Raw genomic sequence first — 20762 nt, forward strand, 5'->3', positions numbered from 1 at the left:
GGACTTTACAAAAGGTACTAGAGGCTGTGGATTATCGACCGCATATCCATGATACTGACTTTCAAAAGAGAGCCTTCCGAACGATCAGGGAAGGAAAGTTACATAATTTCATGGCAAGCCCCAAATGACTACTGAATTTTCAAAAGGTGCATGAAATTTTATTTGGGAAAATAACAAAATTTATAACTAGACACTACATAAAGGATGAAAATATCTCGACGAGGTCATGTTAAGACCTGTAGTGCAAGTTAACGATCACATCAGCGTTTTGGGGGCTAAAGGGGTGCACAGCTCTGATCAGAGCGGATTCAGCCTCGAGTTGCACTCTGGATGTACTTTGTTCCAAAAGTATACAAAGAAAGTTGAATCCATGGTGCAGTCATTGTCATCAGTTACAGTTACACGATTCAACGTGCTGTCTCTGTAGCTGACAAGGTGTTTACAACCCTTTTCGTATTTTTAAAAGAAACTTAGGAGACTCTGGACTGAGAATCAGACAATCTGTTTTTGAAGGTCCTAGTGTCCTTGTGGCTGCATTAAAATTTGGTAAACTAACGTCTGACCATGTCAAAAGATATTTGACAGAAGTTTTCTTTCTCAGTGCGGGAGCAAAACCTGTATTATTGTTAGAATCCTGGCGTGGCCAGTGTGAATGATCGTTTTTGAGTGTCATATCTGAGGACAAGGAAACTGTACATCTCGTGAGCCCAAAAGGCTTGATGGGACAGGTACAGCCATTGGACTATATGACTTTCGATGTTGGGAGAACTTTGTGAGATGATTTTTCAGATCTAATTCTGCTGCTCGAATATGATATCAATCTCCACTTGAGGAACAATATAATCAAGCTGCAGTCACTAGTACACAGTCAATTCTCTTCACCAAGGTTTTCCTGGAGCAAACCGGGATGTAGAAGATCGCCCACCACAATTTGCGACGCCTGCTGCATTTTGTTTTTTCTTGTCCTATTTATTGTGTGTATCGTGTGAAGAAATGTCGTTCTTTTGTGTGCATGGTACACAAATGCGTTATGTTGTAAGCATATCTTTAAGGATTGTCATTATTGTAAAGACTTTGTATCTTAGTAATGGGTTATTTCAATTAACAGAATACAAGTTTTGTGAAACAGTAAACTAAAAAACAAAAAAGTGAATTGAAAACGTAAAATTACCATTTACATAATGAAACAAAACTCTGTACAACGAATAATTAGAGTAATCATGTACGGTTAGATATTTTAATGAGGTACATTGGCGCATATTCTGACAGCACGTTTTGTACGATTTAATTTTCCTAAAATGGTGTTTTTGGAAAAAAGTTTTATTACACATGAATGTATGTGGTGTGAAAGCTTCTTTAATTTATGTTGTAACAAAAGTTTCCATTTTGTAAAATTCATTAAAGGACGTGGGATAATATGCAAATTTTCCATTTTTTTAAGATGATTACACAGTTTTGAAGAAAATAACGTAGAGGATTATCTTCTCCCTGTACACACCGCCAAGTTTATTTAAGATCGTTCATTGACACATGGGAATGTTCCCTTGTAAGTTCTAGAGACGAAATGCAGGAAAGACATGGTGATTTGCATGGGACACAGTAGCAAAAGTTGGTTGTGGTAGTAGCGTATTTACGGGTCTGGAGGCAGTTTCTCGAAGAGACTGAAGGAGATTCTGTGGGCATAATAGCCTGTTTGTGCTTTAGTGTTATATTATATAAATGGTGTATACTCAAGGGTACATTGCACAGTATGGTCCAACCGTATTAAGCGGTACAGTTGTTAAAGATACTGTCCTTATCATCTCTGGTAATCTTGATTTTTCTCAGTCGTTTCTGGCGAATTCTTCCAAGACCATGACCGACCACCAGACCTATCCTCGCAAAACATACTTAATTCTGTGTGTGTACACACACACACACACACACACACACACACACACACACACATATATATATATATATATATATATATATATGAGCTATTGATTTTTATTATATTATGATGGCAAATCCCGCATCATCGTAAGATGACCTCTGATTGAATAAATACATAAAACATAAATACGCCGATCATCATCGAAGATTCACACTATCGATAGATCGTTCGGGTCGAATACGGCAGTTGTTCACATGTCGTCTGGCGCGTAGACATGAATTTGAGTGCACGGAACGAATGTTTACATATTGGAGAATTGTATAATTCAACAAGTGGCTAGAATTGCATCATGGAACGACGAATTTCACATAAAGAGAAACGTAAGTATATTAAAGTGGCAGGATATAGTATTTTAAATTTGAGTATTCGCTAATTTTAAAGTATTTTATTGCAGTGTTTATGTTCCGTTTTGAATGTAGTGTTTATGTTCCGTTTTGAATGTACTAGTTATTTTATGTATATGGTTTGAGGGACTGGCCAAGTGGAATATTTGCTGGTAATGTGTGTAGAGTTTTATTTAAGTATGATGTATGCAATGTTATCCAAGAATTAATTTTTAATCGTCTCGTGTACTGTGAATTTAAACGGAGAATTTTTACAAGTTCTTCCTAGTCCCACTCTTTAGTTACAATTTACAAAATTGTAATCGTCGACTCGATTCTTAGCACTTTTCAGTAACTGAATTTCCAAGAATTGGAAACAACGAACAGAATGGGTCCTTTTAGCCAAGGTAGGTATCTAGAAATTTTGTTGACTCAATTGTTTAATAGTTGATAGAAATTCATTTGAATACACTGAACGACGTATAAGTCTTATCAGATGTGATTTACAGGACTGGTAATAGTTGAATCCTATCGAACAGTTCATTTCACACAGTTTACCCATCTTGTGTGGAAATGTACCAGGTGTATGTGTCCCATATGTTGAGTTTGAATTTAAGTACACAGTGAAAAATAAATCATAAATCTGGATAATGTTGATTTTTTTTGTGTTTGGTACCTGTAACGTTTCCTGTTATGTTGGTAGAAATTAATGCCAATCCCCCTTCCTCCTCAGTTCCCTGAGAAAACTGTTATGTTCGACTATTATCGTTAATCTGTGTGAAAGACCTGATTCAACCTGACTCAGAAGTCACATTCAGGAGGACAACGGTTCAAACCTGCACCCATCCATTCTGATTTAGGTTTTCCGTGCTTTCCTAAATTGCTTCAGGCAAATGCCGGGATGGTTCCTTTGAAAGGGCATGGCCAACTTTCTCCCCCACCCTTCCTGAATCTGGAGACCAGTGACCTCACTGTTTGGTCCCCTTCCCAGAATCAACCAACTAATTACCATGACTCGTTAATGCTATGTCACATACCTCCCTAAAAATGTAGTCGTCTGTAAAGGTGAAGGCTAGTACTGTTAGAGTGAAATCGATAATTATTAGAGATTATTAAAGTTGTGTTAGCAGAGTCATCGTTAACTTGAGTGCTTGATTTGTAGGTGCTTTACTTGAGGCGAATATTGCCACACTGTGCAGAAGATTTAGGTTTCATGAAGTAGAAGAACATGTGCTGCCTATTTTTCGCAAAGTCACTTGGAACCAAGTTTTGTATTCGCTAAAGAGGCATAGGAAAACTCTTAGTTTAGTGAATATTGCACTAGCACTGATTGCATCAGCAAAGGTAAGTTCACAGCAGAAATTAAATTGTGTATGAATTAAGTTAACTTTACATTGCATTAAGTTTTGTTTTATTTCTTCTTTTGCACGCCCTAAAGGATGAGCCTTTTGCATTCCTGGAGGACATGTATTTCGAACTGTACCTCACACGTAAGTTGCACAATGGAAATAACCAATGTTGGATACTGGTGAAGCTGGTTGAGCATATTTAGCTTTCTCTTTCATAGATGTTATTGATTCACATTGCTATGTGGAATGCATTTTGCTATAGTCTAGAGATGTTGATCCTTTAAGGTGTTTGTAAGTTTTTTTTTTAAATTTTGTATTGTTACATAGGTAAATACCAGTACCAGTGGTGTGCTATAGAAGTGGTGTTTGTTTATAAAAGTTGAATTGACACAGTTCCCTTCATGGTTACTTTTATTCTATTCGTGTGTATCTTCCCATTTTGCCATGAGGAATACTACTGCACTCACAGGACATTTGTTACACACAGTGCCCATATATTATGGTGTAAAGTAAGGCTGTGGTAGAGGTAAGTTAGTGCATCTGGTTTCTCACAGGCAGAAACGAACAGACTGCTGTCTTCTGTCAAGGTTTCCGCTGTCTGCACTCAAAATTCACCTGTAGGGTTGATTGGGGTATGTGGGTGTAAATGAGTATTTTCATAATTCTTCCTCTAATCTTCCTACATAATCAAATTAAATATATGTGCTACATTTCACGGATGTTTATAATGTGATTTAAGTCTGCCGGCCACAGTGGTAGTGCCATTTTGAAATAGATGTTTCTCTCAGTAATGCAATGAAGGTACACACAATTTTCATTAAATTAGTGAAAAGTCACCTGTAGTATGTTAGAAAATTAAGACTTATGAATGTGGGGTAATTTGGGTATAATTGTAGGTTAGGGTGGACAGTGGTTGTAGTTTTCCTTTCAAGATTGTGCCATGTGCATATATTACATATTTTGGAAAGATGGCATATATGCACAGAAGCACTTTTTTTCGGTTGAAGAACGAAGTGTCCAACAGTAAAAATTCAGATACAGCTCTACTTAAATTTTATAACTGCTGCTACTAATTGTGATGTAACACACACAAGCTTATGGGTGAACATTAGTCAGTTTTGTACATTACCTCTTCCACTCATGGAGGAAGGTTGTCCTCCAGTTACATGGTAGACTTACTGTTATTTCATCTGAAGAAGTCGTTGCTAAATACACTCAGAGTTTGGTTGTGAGTTGGCAAAGCCAGTGAATGTCACAAGCTATTTTTTGCAGATTAAGGTTGTTGTGACAGGCTGATGTGTTGTGTAGAGCTAGGGCTATATTCATATTAAAATTACCTTGACAGATGTTTCAATGAGTCAAGTGGTAAGGGCCAGCCACCATAAAATCGCAGCTCATTCTCGAGCGCCATATGCTTGCTGTGTTGCCTGTTTTCATAAATACATCCAGAGCCTCATCTGCTGTGGCTGGTTTCATGCTGGCAGCATGGCCCACTATCACTTCAATCTATCAGTCAGTTATTTTAATCCGAGTGTCTGTTAGATTGGAAGGTGATGAAGTGGTTGATAGAAGCTACAAAACTTTACTTCTTCTTGTGGTCCCATCCAGTGTAATTTTTTTGTTTGGTATGTGGGGGCAAAGGTCTTGTTGCATTTCACAAGTGTGTTATTGCTCACTGAAATGGCAGTCATTTGAGCAGGAAGTCAATATGGTGAATTCCATAGTCAATAAGCTGTGTGCCTTGAACTAAGAGGTAAAGCATACTTTTCGGTATATATATATAAGATTTCAGTATTCACCAGCTCGTGTATGAACTAAAATCTAAATCGTTAAATGTGACGATATCCATAACCATGGAGGATTATGTACTGAAGTTGCTGCGTAACACCTTGTTAGTTAGTTGATGTTGCATATGAGGCACAGCTTCATTGTGGGCTTCTGTCTAACCTCATGTCTTCATCATTCCTGCACTTCAAAAATGCTTTTTAGTGTTTTGTCGAATACAAAATCACATCTGACATGTATCTCTAACACTTTACCCACTCACTTTAGGAACTACTAATGAGATAATTTTGGTCTGAAGCCACAGACAGAGGCACTAATAAGAGGCATGACTCTTGAAGGAAAATGGCATGTCTTAGAGGGGAAATTGACTGTGCACCTGGTGGTGATGAAGGAACAGTTCAGAAGGGATTGAAAACTGGGGTCGACAGAAGCGTCCGATCCCACGCGTCGGCTTTGACCCGTGACGTAAGGGTGTTGTCGTGTGTGACGTCATGACGGCGCGGAGTTTGGTTTGAGTGTGGCTGTCTCCAGTTCTGTTTTATCTTATTTTATTTACTTTTCTGATTTGTTCGTTCTATCTCGTGAGATTTTTTAAATTTAAAAATGCTTATTACTTATTTTAATTATCTGTTTTAGTTTATTATATTTATCTTTCTGACCTGTTCGTTCGATCCCGTGAGATTTTTTTTTTTTTAAAGACAAAAAACACTAATCAGCTACTGAAGCATCTTTATCTTCTATGGGTTGCTGGGGTTACGACCCCTGGGGAAGTGGGTGGGTATTCATGCATGGCTGTCTTCACTTAGACGTTGTAGCTACGCAAGGCGTCTAAATTTGTTTATATTTAGTTTGCCCCCCCCCCCCCCCCCCACCCAAAACACCCCATTTCCCGCGCTTGTCCCGTTAGTGTCATTAGGCTTCTTGTGGAAAGTGTGTGTGTTTGTTTTGTTTCCACCATATTTGTGACATCATGGGTCAAAGAAGAAGGGCGGGATCGGACGTTTCTGTATTTCCGAAAACTGACTGAGATGTCCCATCTCAGGGATGTGTCAAACATGTACTAATGCCATAGGGAAAAGAAGAAATGGTCAAACACTACAGAGACCTAGATTCTAAGATTTACATTGTGATTTTGAAAATCTCTAGACTTCCTTGTCTTTTGAGTTTGCGGAAAGGAATTGAAAATTTCATGCGTTCGCTCAGGAAACAAAATTGTGTGGGATGGATTGAGATTGGGCAAAAGAGTTCATGAAAAGAAATTCCATCCCTGAAAGCACCAAGGATAACCATTATTTCTAGAACATAGGTGTCAATAATAAGCAGAAAGCTATTTATTTTCAGACTTCAATTGAAGTCTTTAGATAGTATGAGTTCCCACCAAACTGGATGTGTAATACAGGTGAAATTGGTGTTCTAATAGTTCCAAAGAATATGCATAAACTTGTTGCTCCTGGAGGTGAGACAGGTGTCAAAACATGTTTCAGCTGACCAAAATAAAGAATGACTGTTGCACACTGTAAGAGTTTCATAAATTTTCCATTATTTTTCATATTTGCTCTGAAAAGATGGAATCCTATATTGATGAAAAATGCCCCAACTGGATGTGGGCTGATTAAGGGTACATGAACACAGATACATTTCTAGTGTATGTAGAGCTGTTCAGGAAGCATGCAAATTGCAACACAGTTTTGCTGATATTAGATAACCATGTTGTTGTTGTTGTTGTTGTGGTCTTCAGTCCTGAGACTGGTTTGATGCAGCTCTCCATGCTACTCTATCCTGTGCAAGCTTCTTCATCTCCCAGTATCTACTGCAACCTACATCCTTCTGAATCTGCTTAGTGTATTCATCTCTTGGTCTCCCTCTACGATTTTTACCCTCCACACTGCCCTCCAATGCTAAATTTGTGATCCCTTGATGCCTCAAAACATGTCCTACCAACCGATTCCTTCTTCTAGTCAAGTTGTGCCACAAACTTCTCTTCTCCCCAATCCTATTCAATATCTCCTCATTAGTTACGTGATCTACCCACCATATCACACACATTTCCCTGCAATCAATCACCTGGGCCAAATGTAGCAATAGTAACATGTGCAGTCGGCCATCCCGTAGCAGTCGAAAAGTGCACCCTCTTGACTGGAACTTATTCAGCCCTCTGAATAATTATTGTTATTCTGTCTTGTGTGATAACTGGGCAGTAACACATGCTAGTCAGGTACCAATTGTCATGTTGATGACCTGCTAAATCAATCATTTCAGAAGTCTGCAACTGTGGAAAAGGCCGCTGAAAGGTTCAGACCGATAGGCATCTTCCCACCTGAAACCAATATCTTAGCTAAGATCTCTTGCCACCTGAAGTGACAAGCCAAGAAATAGTAGATGCAACTGATACAAATTATCTTGTTGTACAAATATATTTGACGTAGTGTAATAGGAAACTTTGTCAAATATCGCCTTTTGTCAAATTTGCGTTTGTGTGTGTGTGTGTGTGTGTGTGTGTTTTGTTAACAAAGGCCATTGTCCGAAAGCTTTAACTGTGAAAATTTTTTTGTTGTGCCTATTGGTGATTCAGCATCTCCACTAAATGGTGAGTGGCAACTTTCCTCTCATAATATTGTTGCATTCCATCCTGGATTTTTCATTGCTTGACTTTCGTCAAATTTATATGATCCACTCTAGGGTGTAGCTCTAGATTTGATCAAAGACAGATATTTTCATCTATTTACTGCAAGGAGAAATGTAACTGATAAGAATGCTAGCACTGCTGCACCTATAGGACATCCAATGTGTTCATAAATGTGACTGCTGCAAGGTTCACTTGTTGGTTTCAACAACTAAGTTGAGATGTATGAAGGTGATGAAGTGCTTTATGATGTTTAACATCCCAAACATAAAAACAAATATTTTGCATGTTTCTGTTCACTGCAGATACGGAAAAGTGGACCCAGTACACAGGTTGTTTACCAGTTGCCAGTGTACTGAGTCACACTTCCAAAATTTAGGGACCAACCAACTGACAAATGTCAGCAATGCAGCATGTGGGAGTGAGAGAGGAACTACCACTTTTGATTTTGTGGTAGGTGCATTTGATGAAAAAATGTGATTTACTTGCCAGGGCATTTCACAGCACCATTAGAAAATGTTTTAAACTCGTCTAATCATTGTCCCGTGTATTGCACATCCAGAAACAGGTTGGCAAACTGTAGTTTGCATTTCCTGTAGGTTGTTGGTACTTTGTGACTCAAGGTATCTACAATTTTCTTCTTGTGTAGACAGTTTCCTGATGAGTGTACACATTTTCTCTTCTTAGTTAACATGTTATGCAGTGTGTATGCAGCTAATGTTATTGAAATAAAGTTTTCTGAAGGTAGGTGTATAAAAGTAAGAAAAATCCTGAAGCAGCTGGCAAAAATACTGAAGGTACTTTCCACTAGTTTTGTTCATTATGACAGCCTGTAATTAAACAACTTTGCTTCCTACGTGACTCCCTACAAAGGCTCCAACTTCATAATGTTGTAGCTTAGAGCATCATCTTCCAGCACAACCATTGGAGTTGTTGTATTCGTGTCCCCTAACTTACTGCCTTCAAGAAAGTTCAAAATAGATCTGTCAATAAGACATTCCCTCAGCTTAGTTTTGTCAAACACTCCGGCATTACCAACACACCCATTAGTTCCTGTATCCATGTACAAGAACTTGTAGTTAGTATATACAAGTGCCAACAGAATTATGCTGTTCAAAGATTTGTATTTGGCAAAGTGAGGTATTCAAATGCGGACATTTGATGTGAATATGCTTTTGAGCCACTGCCCCTATTGTCTTACAAGTATTCAATTTTTCCTGAATCATTTTCAACTTGATCCCATTCTTCTCCGCCTGTGGTTATATGTAAATAAATTTTTGTGTCTAATATAATATGTGATTAATGGTTTTTCTTGCTATATTAATACTAGAAAATAGAGATTAGGATAACAAGGAGGAAGAGGATGAAGGTGAAGTTGGCTGGAATGAGCCCCAGCCCCAAGAAAAGGCTTCCAGAAAGAAAAGGGGTAAATGTCCAGATGTTCATCTGGAGGCTACCAGAATGAAATGACAAGCAGCTGTGCTTAACCAGCTAGAGAAGATTTTGTAAAATGTCTCGTTAACTTCAAGCTGAAAGACTCAGATATCCTGGTGAGTTTTGATGTTGTTTGATTATTCACCAGCGTGCCTCTTTGAGAGTCAGTTGAGCTTACTGCACAGAAATTTGACGAGAAGATGACCGACTTTTTCAAGCATGTTCTGACCGCCACGAATTTTCTCTTTAATGGAGAATACTATGAACGAACAGGAGGAGTCGCAATGGGGAGCCCACTCTTACCTGTGGTCGCGGATTTCTATATGGAGTACTTTGAGGAGGAAACTTTGGCATCATCCAAATGGAAACCTTTTTGTTTTCTACATTATGTGGATTACACATTTGTGATCTGGCCCCATGGAAGGGACAAGCTCCTAGACTTCTTACACACCTGAACTCCATTCATCCGAACATCAAATTCACTATGGAGACCGAAGCAGAAGGAAGATTACCATTCCAGGATGTCATGGTCAAAAAGAAGAGCGGATGGCACCGTGGGCCACGGGGTATACAGGAAGAAAACGCACACCGACCTGTATTTGCATGCGGATAGCTGCCACCACCCTGCGAACAGAAATGGGGTGCACACCATCTCTGACGCAGAGTGTCTTTCCCAAGAGCTGGAACAGCTCAAAACTGTATTCCAGAAAAACAAGTACTCGGAATGGCAGATCAGATGCACTCTCCGCCCCACCTCTACAGTACAGCGTGTGGAGACAGAAGAAGGCACGGAGAAAGAGATAGCCACTGCCTATATACCGTATACTGGCACACTATTGGGGAAAATAGGACGAATATTGAGGAAACACCGAGTAGGAACTGTCTTTTGCCCACCAAATAAAATGCAAGCATTATTGGGAGGTGTCAAAGGCGATCTTGGTTTGCGGAAGGCCGACATATACCAGATTCCGTGTCGATGTGGGAAGACTTATATTGGACAGTCAGTGCGCATCATTGAATATCGTTGCCGAGAACATCAGAGGCACACCCGACTTGGGTACCCCAAGTCGGCGGTCACAGAGCATTGTTTGCTCTAAAATCACGATGTGGACTTCCAACATACCAGGGTCTTGGCATAGACATCTAAATACTGGGACAGCGTCATTAGAGAGGCTATCGAAATTAGTACCAGGGACGGAGGATATATGGGACAGGTCTTGCATATAGGTCTCTTACAGGAATGTGAACCATGAGGCAAGGGGTGGGGAGCAGGGGTTGTGTGGGGATGGGCAAGGATATTGTGTAGTTTCAGTAGGTGGTGGAATACAGCTGTGGGAATGGCGAGAAGGAACACTACTTTTCCCAATGCCTGATGGGTTCCCAACCTTCCTAGTTGCCATGACTAACTATATCCTCAGCCACAATTACGTCTCCTTGGAACACATCAGCTACAAACAAATCCAGGGTATGCGAATAGGCACCCGAAAGGTACAATACTTAGCCAACCTTTTCATAGTCTGTCTAGAGGAATCCTTTCTAACCACCCAGAATCCCAAATCCCTCACCTGGTCCAGGTTCATTGATTGCATCTGTGTGATCTAGATCGAGGGTGAGGAAAGCCTATCTACATTCCTCCAGAACCTCAACACCTTCTCCTCCATTTGCTACAACCGGTCCACCTCAACGCAACAAGCCACCTTCCTTGATGTTGACCTCATCAAAGGTGGCTATACCCCTGCCAGGGGGCTTGCCACTCTTTGGCCTGGTTTGTACTTGGCTTCCACTGGGCCCCAGCCTTTGTAGCATCTTCTCCCTTCTGTAGTGCATGTCTAGTCTCTTGCTATTCATTTTCCTCTTACTTGGGAACATGTCTGGGATGTTGTTGGAAGTGTCTTATGCATATTTAGTCGCCAGAAGAGTCTCTCCACTGTCTTTCATTCCTTCTTTCTTTCTTTCATTTGCCTTCTCCTACCCTTCATCCGCTTAGGCACTTGAGGTTCTTTTTTTCTTCTTCCTCTGTGTGCATTCCTGAAGGCCAGCCCACACATAATTCTCAGTCCTGGGTTGACAGGTAGGGTTCCCACGTTCCCCCTGGTACAGGTAAGCCCTAGGGAGGGGTGATTGCCTGAGCTGCTACCTTTCTAAACTGCCAATTGGTCCCCCTGTCAGGTGTTCGGGACATGTAACCTGAGGTGTGAACAATCACCTAAGGCGTTTGTGGCCCCTCCTGAGGGGGATCCCCAATTGGAAGGAGTGCGCCATCGGAGGCACTGGCAATCATGGATGATTTTCTCACAATGAGCCAATCACCATCTTCACAGTCAACGTCTTCGAAACGGAATGAGGCTAATAATTCAAAGACCCTCCCAGCTACACCTCAGTTCCTTGTGGTTTCATGTACTGAAGACAGGCAGTTCTTTGCTACGATGAATCGGTTTATTATTCAGAAAGGCATTGATACAACTGCTAGCCCTGTGAAATCCTGCTCTCATTTATGAAATGGCACTTTGCTTTTGGAGACTACTACTGATTTTCAAGCACAACTGCTTGCAGCTTCGCACCTCCACAGCTCTCCTGTTCTTGTAAAGGCCCACTGAATGCTGAATTCGTCCCATAGTGTTATTTACATTAGGCGGCCAGCCTGTGTGGCCGAGCGGTTCTAGGCGCTTCAGTCTGGAACCGCACGACCGCTACGGTCGCAGCTTCGAATCCTGCCTCGGCATGGGTGTGTGTGATGTCCTTAGGTTAGTTAGGTTTAAGTAGTTCTAAGTTCTAGGGGACTGATGACCTCAGAAGTTAAGTCCCATAGTGCTCAGAGCCATTTGAACCATTTTTTACATTAGGCTGCTCAATAGTTTCACTGATGCAGAAATCCAAATGTACCTCTCTGATCAGAGTGTCAATACAGTCTGTCAGGTGATGAAAATAGAAGATGCATCCTTGGTGCTCACATGAACTCTTTTTCTCACTTTCAACAGATTGGTGCTTCCATCCTAAATCAAAGCAGGCTATGAAGTTACCAGTATGACTGTATATTCCGAACCCGATGTGCTGCTGCCAGTGTCATTGTTACAACTACACTCAAGAGTACTGTCGATACCCAGCCAAATGTGTAACCTGTGGTAGGGATGCTCACGAGGGCAGTGGTCCACCTTCTCCTCGCCACTGTATCAAATGCAATGGCAACTATGCTGCCTTCTCTCGACATTGCCCTGTGTATCTCAATGAGCGGGTGGTCCCATCAATGAGGGACACCAGTCCCCACTTCTCAGCTGGAGAAGCATAAGTCTACTTCGGCTCCTCTCGCCAGGAAGGGGTCCCTTGGGTCACTCCCTTCCCAGGTTTCTGCTAATGGGAAAGATGACGCCCGCCAGTGGCTGAAGTCCCCAAAAGCAGCTGGTCGTAGGGCTTCACGATCATCTTCCATCCCGGAGAGTGAATCGGTGAAGCCCTCCCAGCCAGAGAAATCCAAGGAGCAGCGAGAAAAGTCCGAAAAGAAGACCCCTAAGACCAAGGAAATTGCAGTGGCACCCACACCACCGCTACCTACAAGCTCTGTGTCTGGGGATAAGGTGGAGATTGTAGCATCTGCTGAGGATCTAGATCTCACCAGGCCCTGAGACACAATGGATATTGACTGCACAGTCAATAAGTTGGTGGCAACAGGTGACCCTGAGGCATAAGCTGCCTAATTGAATGTTCCATGCCTTCCCAGTCTCACGATGACATCATTCTCCAGTGGAATTGCGGTGGTTTTTTCCACCGCCTGGCTGAGCTGTGGCACCTGGTAAGCTTTACACCTACTTTCTGCATTGCTCTCCAGGAAACCTGGTTCTTGGCAATGCTGATCCCTGCCCTGCGCATCTATAAGGGATACTACAGGAACCATTGTGACTATAATCGAGTGTCAGATGGCGTTTGCGTTTATGTCCTAAACTCAGTCTGTAGTGAAACTGTGCTCCTTCAAACCCCTCTTGAAGCTGTGGCTGTCAGACTAAGGATGACGCAGGAAATAACTGCCTGCAGTGTATATCTTCCTCCAGATGGTGCAATACCCCTAAATGTATAAGCTGCACTGATTGATCAACTCCCTAAACCTTTTCTACTTTTGGGAGATGTTAACGCCCATAACACCTTGTGGGGTGGCACTGTACTTAATGGCCGAGGCAGAGATGTCGAAACTTTACTGTCTCAATTCGACCTCTGCCTCTTAAATATTGGGGCCGCCACACATTTTAGTGTTGCTCGTGATAGTTACTCGTTCATTGATTTTTATTCATTTGCAGCCCAGGACTTCTCCCATCTATCCATTGGAGAACACATGATGACCTGTGTGGTAGTGACCTCTTCCCCATCTTCCTGTCACTGCCCCAGCATCAGGCCCATGGACACTTGTCCATATGGGCTTTAAACAAGGCGGGCTAGGAAACTTCCACATCCACAGTCACTGTTGACTCGCCCGCACACAGTAACATCGATGTGATGGTTGAGCAGATGACTACATCCATTGTTACTGCAGTGGAAAACGTGATCCCTCGCTGTTTAGGGTGCCCCCGGCGAGCTCTACAGCAGCATAAGCGACACCCTTACCTGGAGCTCCTCATAGCCTTTAAGCGGGTCCATGCCCGCATTCGCCAGCTTATCAAAAAACGGAAGCAGGAGTGTTGGGAGAGATACGTCTCGACCATTGGGTGCCCTACGTCACCTTTCCAAGTGTGGACGAAGATTAGACGTCTTTTTGGCTACCAGACCCCAACAGGTGTCCCCGCCATCAACATCAATGGCGTGTTATCTACCGAAGCAAACGCGATTGCTGAGCACTATGCTCGAGCCTCTGCGTTGGAGAACTACCCCACAGCCTTTCGCACCCTCAAACTGTGGATGGAAAGGAAAGTTCTCTCATTCGCTACACGCCACAGTGAACCCTATAACGCCTCATTTACAGAGTGGGAGCCACTCAGTGCCCTTGCACATTGCCCCAACACAGCTCCTGGGCCAGATCTGATTCACAGTCAGATGATTAAACATCTTTCATCTGACTACAAGCGATATCTCCTCATCATCTTCAACCAGATCTGGTGCAACGGCGTCTTTCCATCACAATGGTGGGAGAGCACCATCATCCCGGTGCTTATCCACCACTTGAATTGGATAGCTATCGGCCCATCAGCCTCACCAACATTCTTTGTAAGCTGTTGGAACGTTTGCTGTGTCGGCGGTTAGGTTGGGTCCTGGAGTCATGTGGTCTACTACTTCCACGTCAGGGCGGCTTCCGCCAGGGTCGCTCTACCACTGATAATCTTGTGTCCCTAGAGTCTGCCATCCGAACAGCCTTTTCCAGATGCCAACACCTGGTTGCAGTCTTTTTTGATTTACAAAAAGTGTATGGAATGACCTGGCGACATCATATCCTTGCCACATTATACGAGTGGGATCTCCAAGGCCTGCTCCCCATTTTTACCCACAATTTCCTGTAACTTCGTACTTCCCGTGTCCAAGTTGGTGCCTCCCATAGTTCCCCTCATATCCAGGAAAATGGGGTCCTGCACGGCTCCGTATTGAGTGTATCTGTAATTTTATGGGCCATTAATGGTCTAGCAGCAGCTCAGGGTGCCATCCACAAGGCGCAGTCATAGGGTCTAGCCCACTGTTTCCAGTTTTGGACCGCAAAGTCATGTGTTATGCAGTTCTGTTGGCATTGTGCCGTTCGTCCGGAACCAGAACTTTAACTTAATGATGATCCACTCATTGTAGTGGAGACATATTGATTCTTAGGACTGGTTTTCGACACCCGATTGACTTGGCTTCCTCATCTCCGTCAGCTTAAGCGGAAGTGACGGTAGCACCTCAATACCCTTTGCTGCCTGAGAAACACCAATTGGGGTGCAGATCGCTCTACGCTGCTGCAACTCTACAGAGCCCTTCTTCAATCCCGCCTTGACTATGGGAGTCCGGTTTATGGTTCGGTGACACCCTCAGTGTTTATCGACCCAGTGCACCACTGTGGCATTTGCCTAGTGACAGGAGCTTTTAGGACGAGTCTGGTGACCAGCGTCTTGGTGGAGGCCAGAGTCCCTCTATTGCAGGTTAGGCGTGCGCAGTTCCTCTCCAGTTACGTTGCACACATTTGTAATTCTGCGCATCTGAATTACCATCTTCTTTTCCTGCCCACAACAGTTCATCTCCCTCATCGGCAGCCCAGGTCAGGGCTAAAAATTGCAGTTCGTGTGCGATCCATTCTCTCCGAACTGGAGTCCTTGCCTTTACCACCTATACTTGAGGTTCATTCATGAACACCTCCATGGTGTACATCAAGGCTGCGGCTTCGTCTGGACCTTTCACATGGCCCCAAGGACTTGGTTAACCCTGCGACTCTCTGCTATCACTTCCTCTCAATCCTTGTCATATACTGGGGCTGTGAAGTGGTTTACACTGACGGCTCGATGGCTGATGGTCATGTTGGCTTTGCCTGTGTTTATTGAGGACATGTAGAACAGCACTCCTTATGAGATGGCTGTAGTGTTTTCACTGCAGAGCTGGCGGCCATATTTCGTGCTCTTGAGCACATCCGCTCAAGCCCAGCCTGGTCATTTCACCTGTGTACTGCCTCCTTGAGCAGCCTACAAGCTATTGACCAGTGCTACCCTCAGCATCCTTTGGTAGTGACCATCCAGGAGTCCAACTATGCCCTGGAACGGTCCAGTAATTCAGTGGTGTTCGTCTGGACCCAGGTCGTGTCGGAATTCCAGGCAACGAACTTGCCGACAGGCTGGCCAAAAAGGCTACGCGGAAACTGCTTATGGAGATCGGTTTCTCCGAAACTGACCTGCGTTCAGTATTACGCCGTAAGGTTTCATGGCTTTCGGAGACAGAATGGCGTAACCTCAGTATTCACAAGAAGCTGCGTGCCATTAAGGAAACTACGAATGTGTGGAAGACCTCCGAGCACACCTCTTGCAGGGACTCTGTGGTTCTGTCGGCTCCGCATTGGCCATACATGGCTGACGCATGGTTACCTTCTCCATCGCGGGGACCCACCTCAGTATTGCTGTGACTCACGAGTGACGGTCGTCCATTTGTTGCTGGACTGCCCACCTTTAACTGCTCTATGGTGGACTTTTAACTTTCCCAGCACCCTACCTTCGGTGGTGGGCGACAATGCCTCATCAGCTACAGTTTTACAGGTGAGTTTTATCATTTGCTCTTAAGTTTTAGCACATGTCCTTTGCCACTGTGTATTCTCCACCCTAGTGCTTTCAGGGTGGAGGTTTTAATGTGTTGCAGAGTGGCTGGCTTTTCGTTTTTATCCTCATGGTCAGCGAGCCATGGTAACCTGCTTTCTTGTTTTAACCTCTTCTACCTGTTTCTTGCATCTTTGTGGTTTTCTTGTGCCCTTTTGTCCATTTAAGTGTTTGTTGCCCTTCAGTTGTTGTTGTGGTTTCTCCTTTCATTCTGTTTTGTGTTGTAAGTCTCATTCTCTTATTCTCACCCTTGTAGCATTGTTTCCTTCAGAACAAGATACCGATGACCTCGTAATTTGGTCCCTTCCTCCCTCTTTTAAACCAGCCAACCAACCAACCTACCTACCTGCTGCAGAGCTGGTATCCTCTGTACTCTACACATTGGGCTTTCATGGCTGCCTGCCTCATTTTCTTGAGGAGACCCAGTTTTCAAGGTCTGTGTGGGTTCTGCCTTTTTGGGCACCTTTATCCAGGAAAACGGTGTGCCTCAGGATTCCGTCCTGCATGTTGTCCTCTTTGCTATTGCCATTAACCCTATAATGGCTTGTCTCCTGCCAGGCATCTCCGGTGACTTCTTGTCAATGATTTTGTCATCTATTGCAGTTCTCCACAGACCAATCTCACTGAGCGGCATCGTCCGCCGCTCGTGGTCTCGCGGTAGCGTTCTCGCTTCCCGAGCACGGGGTCCCGGGTTCGATTCCCGGCGGGGTCAGGGATTTTCACCTGCCTCGAGATGACTGGGTGTTTGTGTTGTCCTCATCATTTCATCATCATCCAGGAAAGTGGCGAAACTGGACTGAGCAAAGATTGGATAATTGTACGGGCGCTGATAACCACGCAGTTGAGCGCCCCACAAACCAAACATCATCATCATCACTGAGCGGCATCTTCAGTGATGTCTTGATCGTCTTTACTCATGGAGCACTGAAAGTGGCTTTCGTTTCTCCACTGACAAAACCATTTGTATGAATTTCTGGCGGTGCATTTGTTTTCTCCCACCTTATTTACATCATGGGCCTGTTGCTCTTCTGTGCATTGAAATTACAATTCCTGAGGCTCATACTTGATAGGAAAGTATCTTGGTCCTCCCATGTGTCTTACCTGGCTGCCCGCTATGTGCGGTTCCTCAATATCCTACGTGTCCCCAATGGTACTTGCTGGGGTGCAGATCGAACCACCCTCCTCCATTTGTATCGGTCCCTTGTCTGTTCAAAACTAGACTATGGGTGCTTTATGCCTCTGCAGGTCCGTCCCTCTTATGCTTTCTCAAAACTCCACAATTGTGGCATCTGTTTTGCCACTGGCATCTTTTACACTAGCCCAGTTGAGTCTGTATGCAGAAGCTGCTGAACTACTGCTGTCCTACTGCTCTAACTTTCTCCTCAGCAGGTCTCCTCAGGCCGTTTGTCTGCCACGTGTGGCAACCCATCCTATACCCCCTTCTTCAATGACTCCTTTGATCACCCATATGGGGTGCATTCCTCTTCTCTGTAACCTCCTGGAGTCGGCTTTCGGCACTTGCTCTGGTGGCTTAACTTCACACTACCTGCAACTTTCCTGGTGGGTGCAAACCCTTCACCACCTTGACTTTGTGTGGCTTGGCCTTCATTTGCTTCCTAAGGACACTACTCCAGCCTCACTCCATCGCCTTCAGTTTCACGACCTTTGCGACTGTACCTTTGTGTACACTGATGGCTTTTGGTCTGACTGTGATGTCGGGTGTGCTTTTGTCATTGGCACCGACATTTTTCAGTATCAGCTTCCGGCATACTGCTCTGTATTTACAGCAGAGCTCTTCGCTCTGTATCAGGCCACAGAGTACATCCAGCAACACAGGCTTTTCAATTGTGTCATCTGCTCACACACTCTCAGCACCCTTCAAAGTCTCTGTGCGCTCTACACTGCCCATCCCTTAGTGCAACGGGTCTAGGAAAGTTGTCACTTGCTCACTCTTGCTAGAGCCACTGTGCTGTTTATGTAGGTTCCTGGTCATGTTGGTCTGACAGGAAATGAGTCCACTGATGCTGCTGCCAAGGCTGCAGTCTTCATACCACAGCCTACTAGTTCTTATATTCCCTCCGATGATCTCTGTGTTGTGGTCTGTCAGCAGGTGGTGTCAGTTTGGCATTGCCACTGGCCATCCTTTCATGGTAATAAGCTCCTGGCAGCTTGGACAACCTCCTCTCGGCCCTCCTGCTGTGAAGTGGTCATATTAGCTAGGTTGCGTATTGGACACTTTTTAGCCATTGCCATTTGTTAAGTGGCGCTCCCCCACCACTTTGTACACATTGCGCCCAACTTTTAACTGTCCACCATTTCCTGATGGAATGCCCATTTTTTTAACTGTTAACGTTCCCGCTTGGGTTTGCCGTATGAGTTATTGGCCATTTTAGCAAAGGAGACATAGGTTGTCGACCGCATTTTACTTTTTATCCATTGTAGCAATATGGCGAAGGCCATTTCAGTTTTAGTTCTGGACCTCCGTTTCTGTAAGGTGCATTTTATAGACCTTTCTCAGCGTCCCTGCTTTTACCTGTCTTCTCTTCAGTCTATTGGGATTGATGTGTAGTCATTTTTAACTTGTCTTTGTGTTACACAGTTCTGACATGGGTGCATATGATCCTAGTTCTTTTTGCGCCCTAAAACAAAACAAAACAATGCACACATTTCATCTCGATACTTCACCCCAATGCCAGATGATGTTCACATTCAGATGTTGCAGCAACATTCTGTTGCTTGCAAGCACTGTCTCCTTCGTAAGTACATCCACATCTTTGTAGAGGGCTTGTTTCCCAGACACTTGCATGAAGATACTCTCATACTCATACCTAAGACTGGTAAGGAAAAATACCATCCTTTTAGCTGCCACTCCATTTCTCTCACCAGCTGTGTTTGCAAGGTGATGGAAGGTATGATACATGCCTGGCTGGTATGGTGGCTCAAGTCTCGCAATTTACTACCCTCTGCATAGTGGATACTTCGAGTGCACTGTTCCACAGTAGACCATCTCGTCACTTTGTCTACCCATTTTATGAATGGTTTTCTGTAGAAATCCCAGATTGTGTCTGTGTTTTTCGATTTGGAGAAAGCCTAAGACCTGCTGGAGGACTGTCATCTTCTGTACTCTCAACACATGGGGCTTCCATGGCTGCATGCCCCGTTTCCTTCTGGAATTTTTAAAAGACTTAGTTTTCAAGGTACGTGTAGGTTCTGCCTTGTCGAACATGTTTATCCAGGAAAATTGTGTGCCTCAGGGTTCCATCCTGAGTGTCATCCTCTTTGCTATCGCCATTAACCCTATAATGGCCTGTCTCCCACTGGGCACCTCTGACTCCCTTTGCGTTGACGATTTTGCCATCTATTGCAGTTCTCCATGGAACTGTCTCATTCAGTGGTGTCTTCAGCGATGTCTCAATCGCCTTCACTCATGGAGCATTGACAATGGCTTTCATTTTTCCACTGACAAAACCATTTGTATGAATATCTTGTGGCACAATTGGTTTCTTCGACTGTCTTTACATCTTGAGCCTGTTGCTCTTCTGTTGGTTGAAACTACGAAATTTCTGGGGCTCATGCTCAATAGGAAACTTTCTTCATCCTCCAACATGTCTTATTCGGTGTCCCACTGTATGAGGTCTGTCAGTGTCCTCAGTGGTACTTCCTGGGGAGCAGATTGAACCACCCTCCTCCATTTGTACTTGTTCCTTGTCTGTTCGAAACTAGACTATGAGTGTTTCATTTACACATCTGCATGTCCGTCCCTCTTATGCAGTCTCAATACTATCCATTGTGGCATCCGTTTGGCCACTGGCACCTGTTACACTAGCCTGGTTGAGAGTCTGTGTGCAGAATCTGGCAAACTACTGCTGTCCTACTGCTGTGACTTTCTCCTCAGCAGATATGCATGCTGTTTGTCTGCCATGCATGGCCATCCATCCTGTGCCTCCTTCTTCGATGACTCCTTTTTGATCGCCAGTATGGGGTGTATCCCTCTTCTCTGTTACCTCCTCGCATTCGCTTTCAGCTCTTGCTCCAGCAGCTGCACTTCACACTACCTGACATTTTGTCAGT

At 43.8% G+C, this 20762-nt stretch overlaps 1 protein-coding gene across 4 annotated transcripts in view; it reads left to right on the forward strand.

The window, feature by feature from the left end:
* The first annotated feature begins 2129 nt into the window (after positions 1-2129).
* LOC126184695 (uncharacterized) overlaps positions 2130-20762 on the forward strand; it is a 236989-nt gene continuing 218356 nt past the window's right edge. For 3 of the 4 annotated variants that reach the window (XM_049927197.1, XM_049927200.1, XM_049927199.1), the window contains exons 1-3: positions 2130-2256; positions 3422-3603; positions 3698-3749. In XM_049927197.1, the coding sequence (XP_049783154.1) occupies positions 2226-2256; positions 3422-3603; positions 3698-3749 (265 nt within the window). In that variant the 5' untranslated portion in view covers positions 2130-2225. Of the gene's footprint in view, positions 2257-2601; positions 2667-3421; positions 3604-3697; positions 3750-20762 lie in introns of all 4 variants that reach the window. The other variant, XM_049927198.1, reaches the window with a different exon arrangement.

The sequence above is a fragment of the Schistocerca cancellata genome, chromosome 4 (genome assembly GCF_023864275.1).
Source record: "Schistocerca cancellata isolate TAMUIC-IGC-003103 chromosome 4, iqSchCanc2.1, whole genome shotgun sequence".
NCBI classification, from domain to species: Eukaryota; Metazoa; Arthropoda; class Insecta; order Orthoptera; family Acrididae; genus Schistocerca; species Schistocerca cancellata.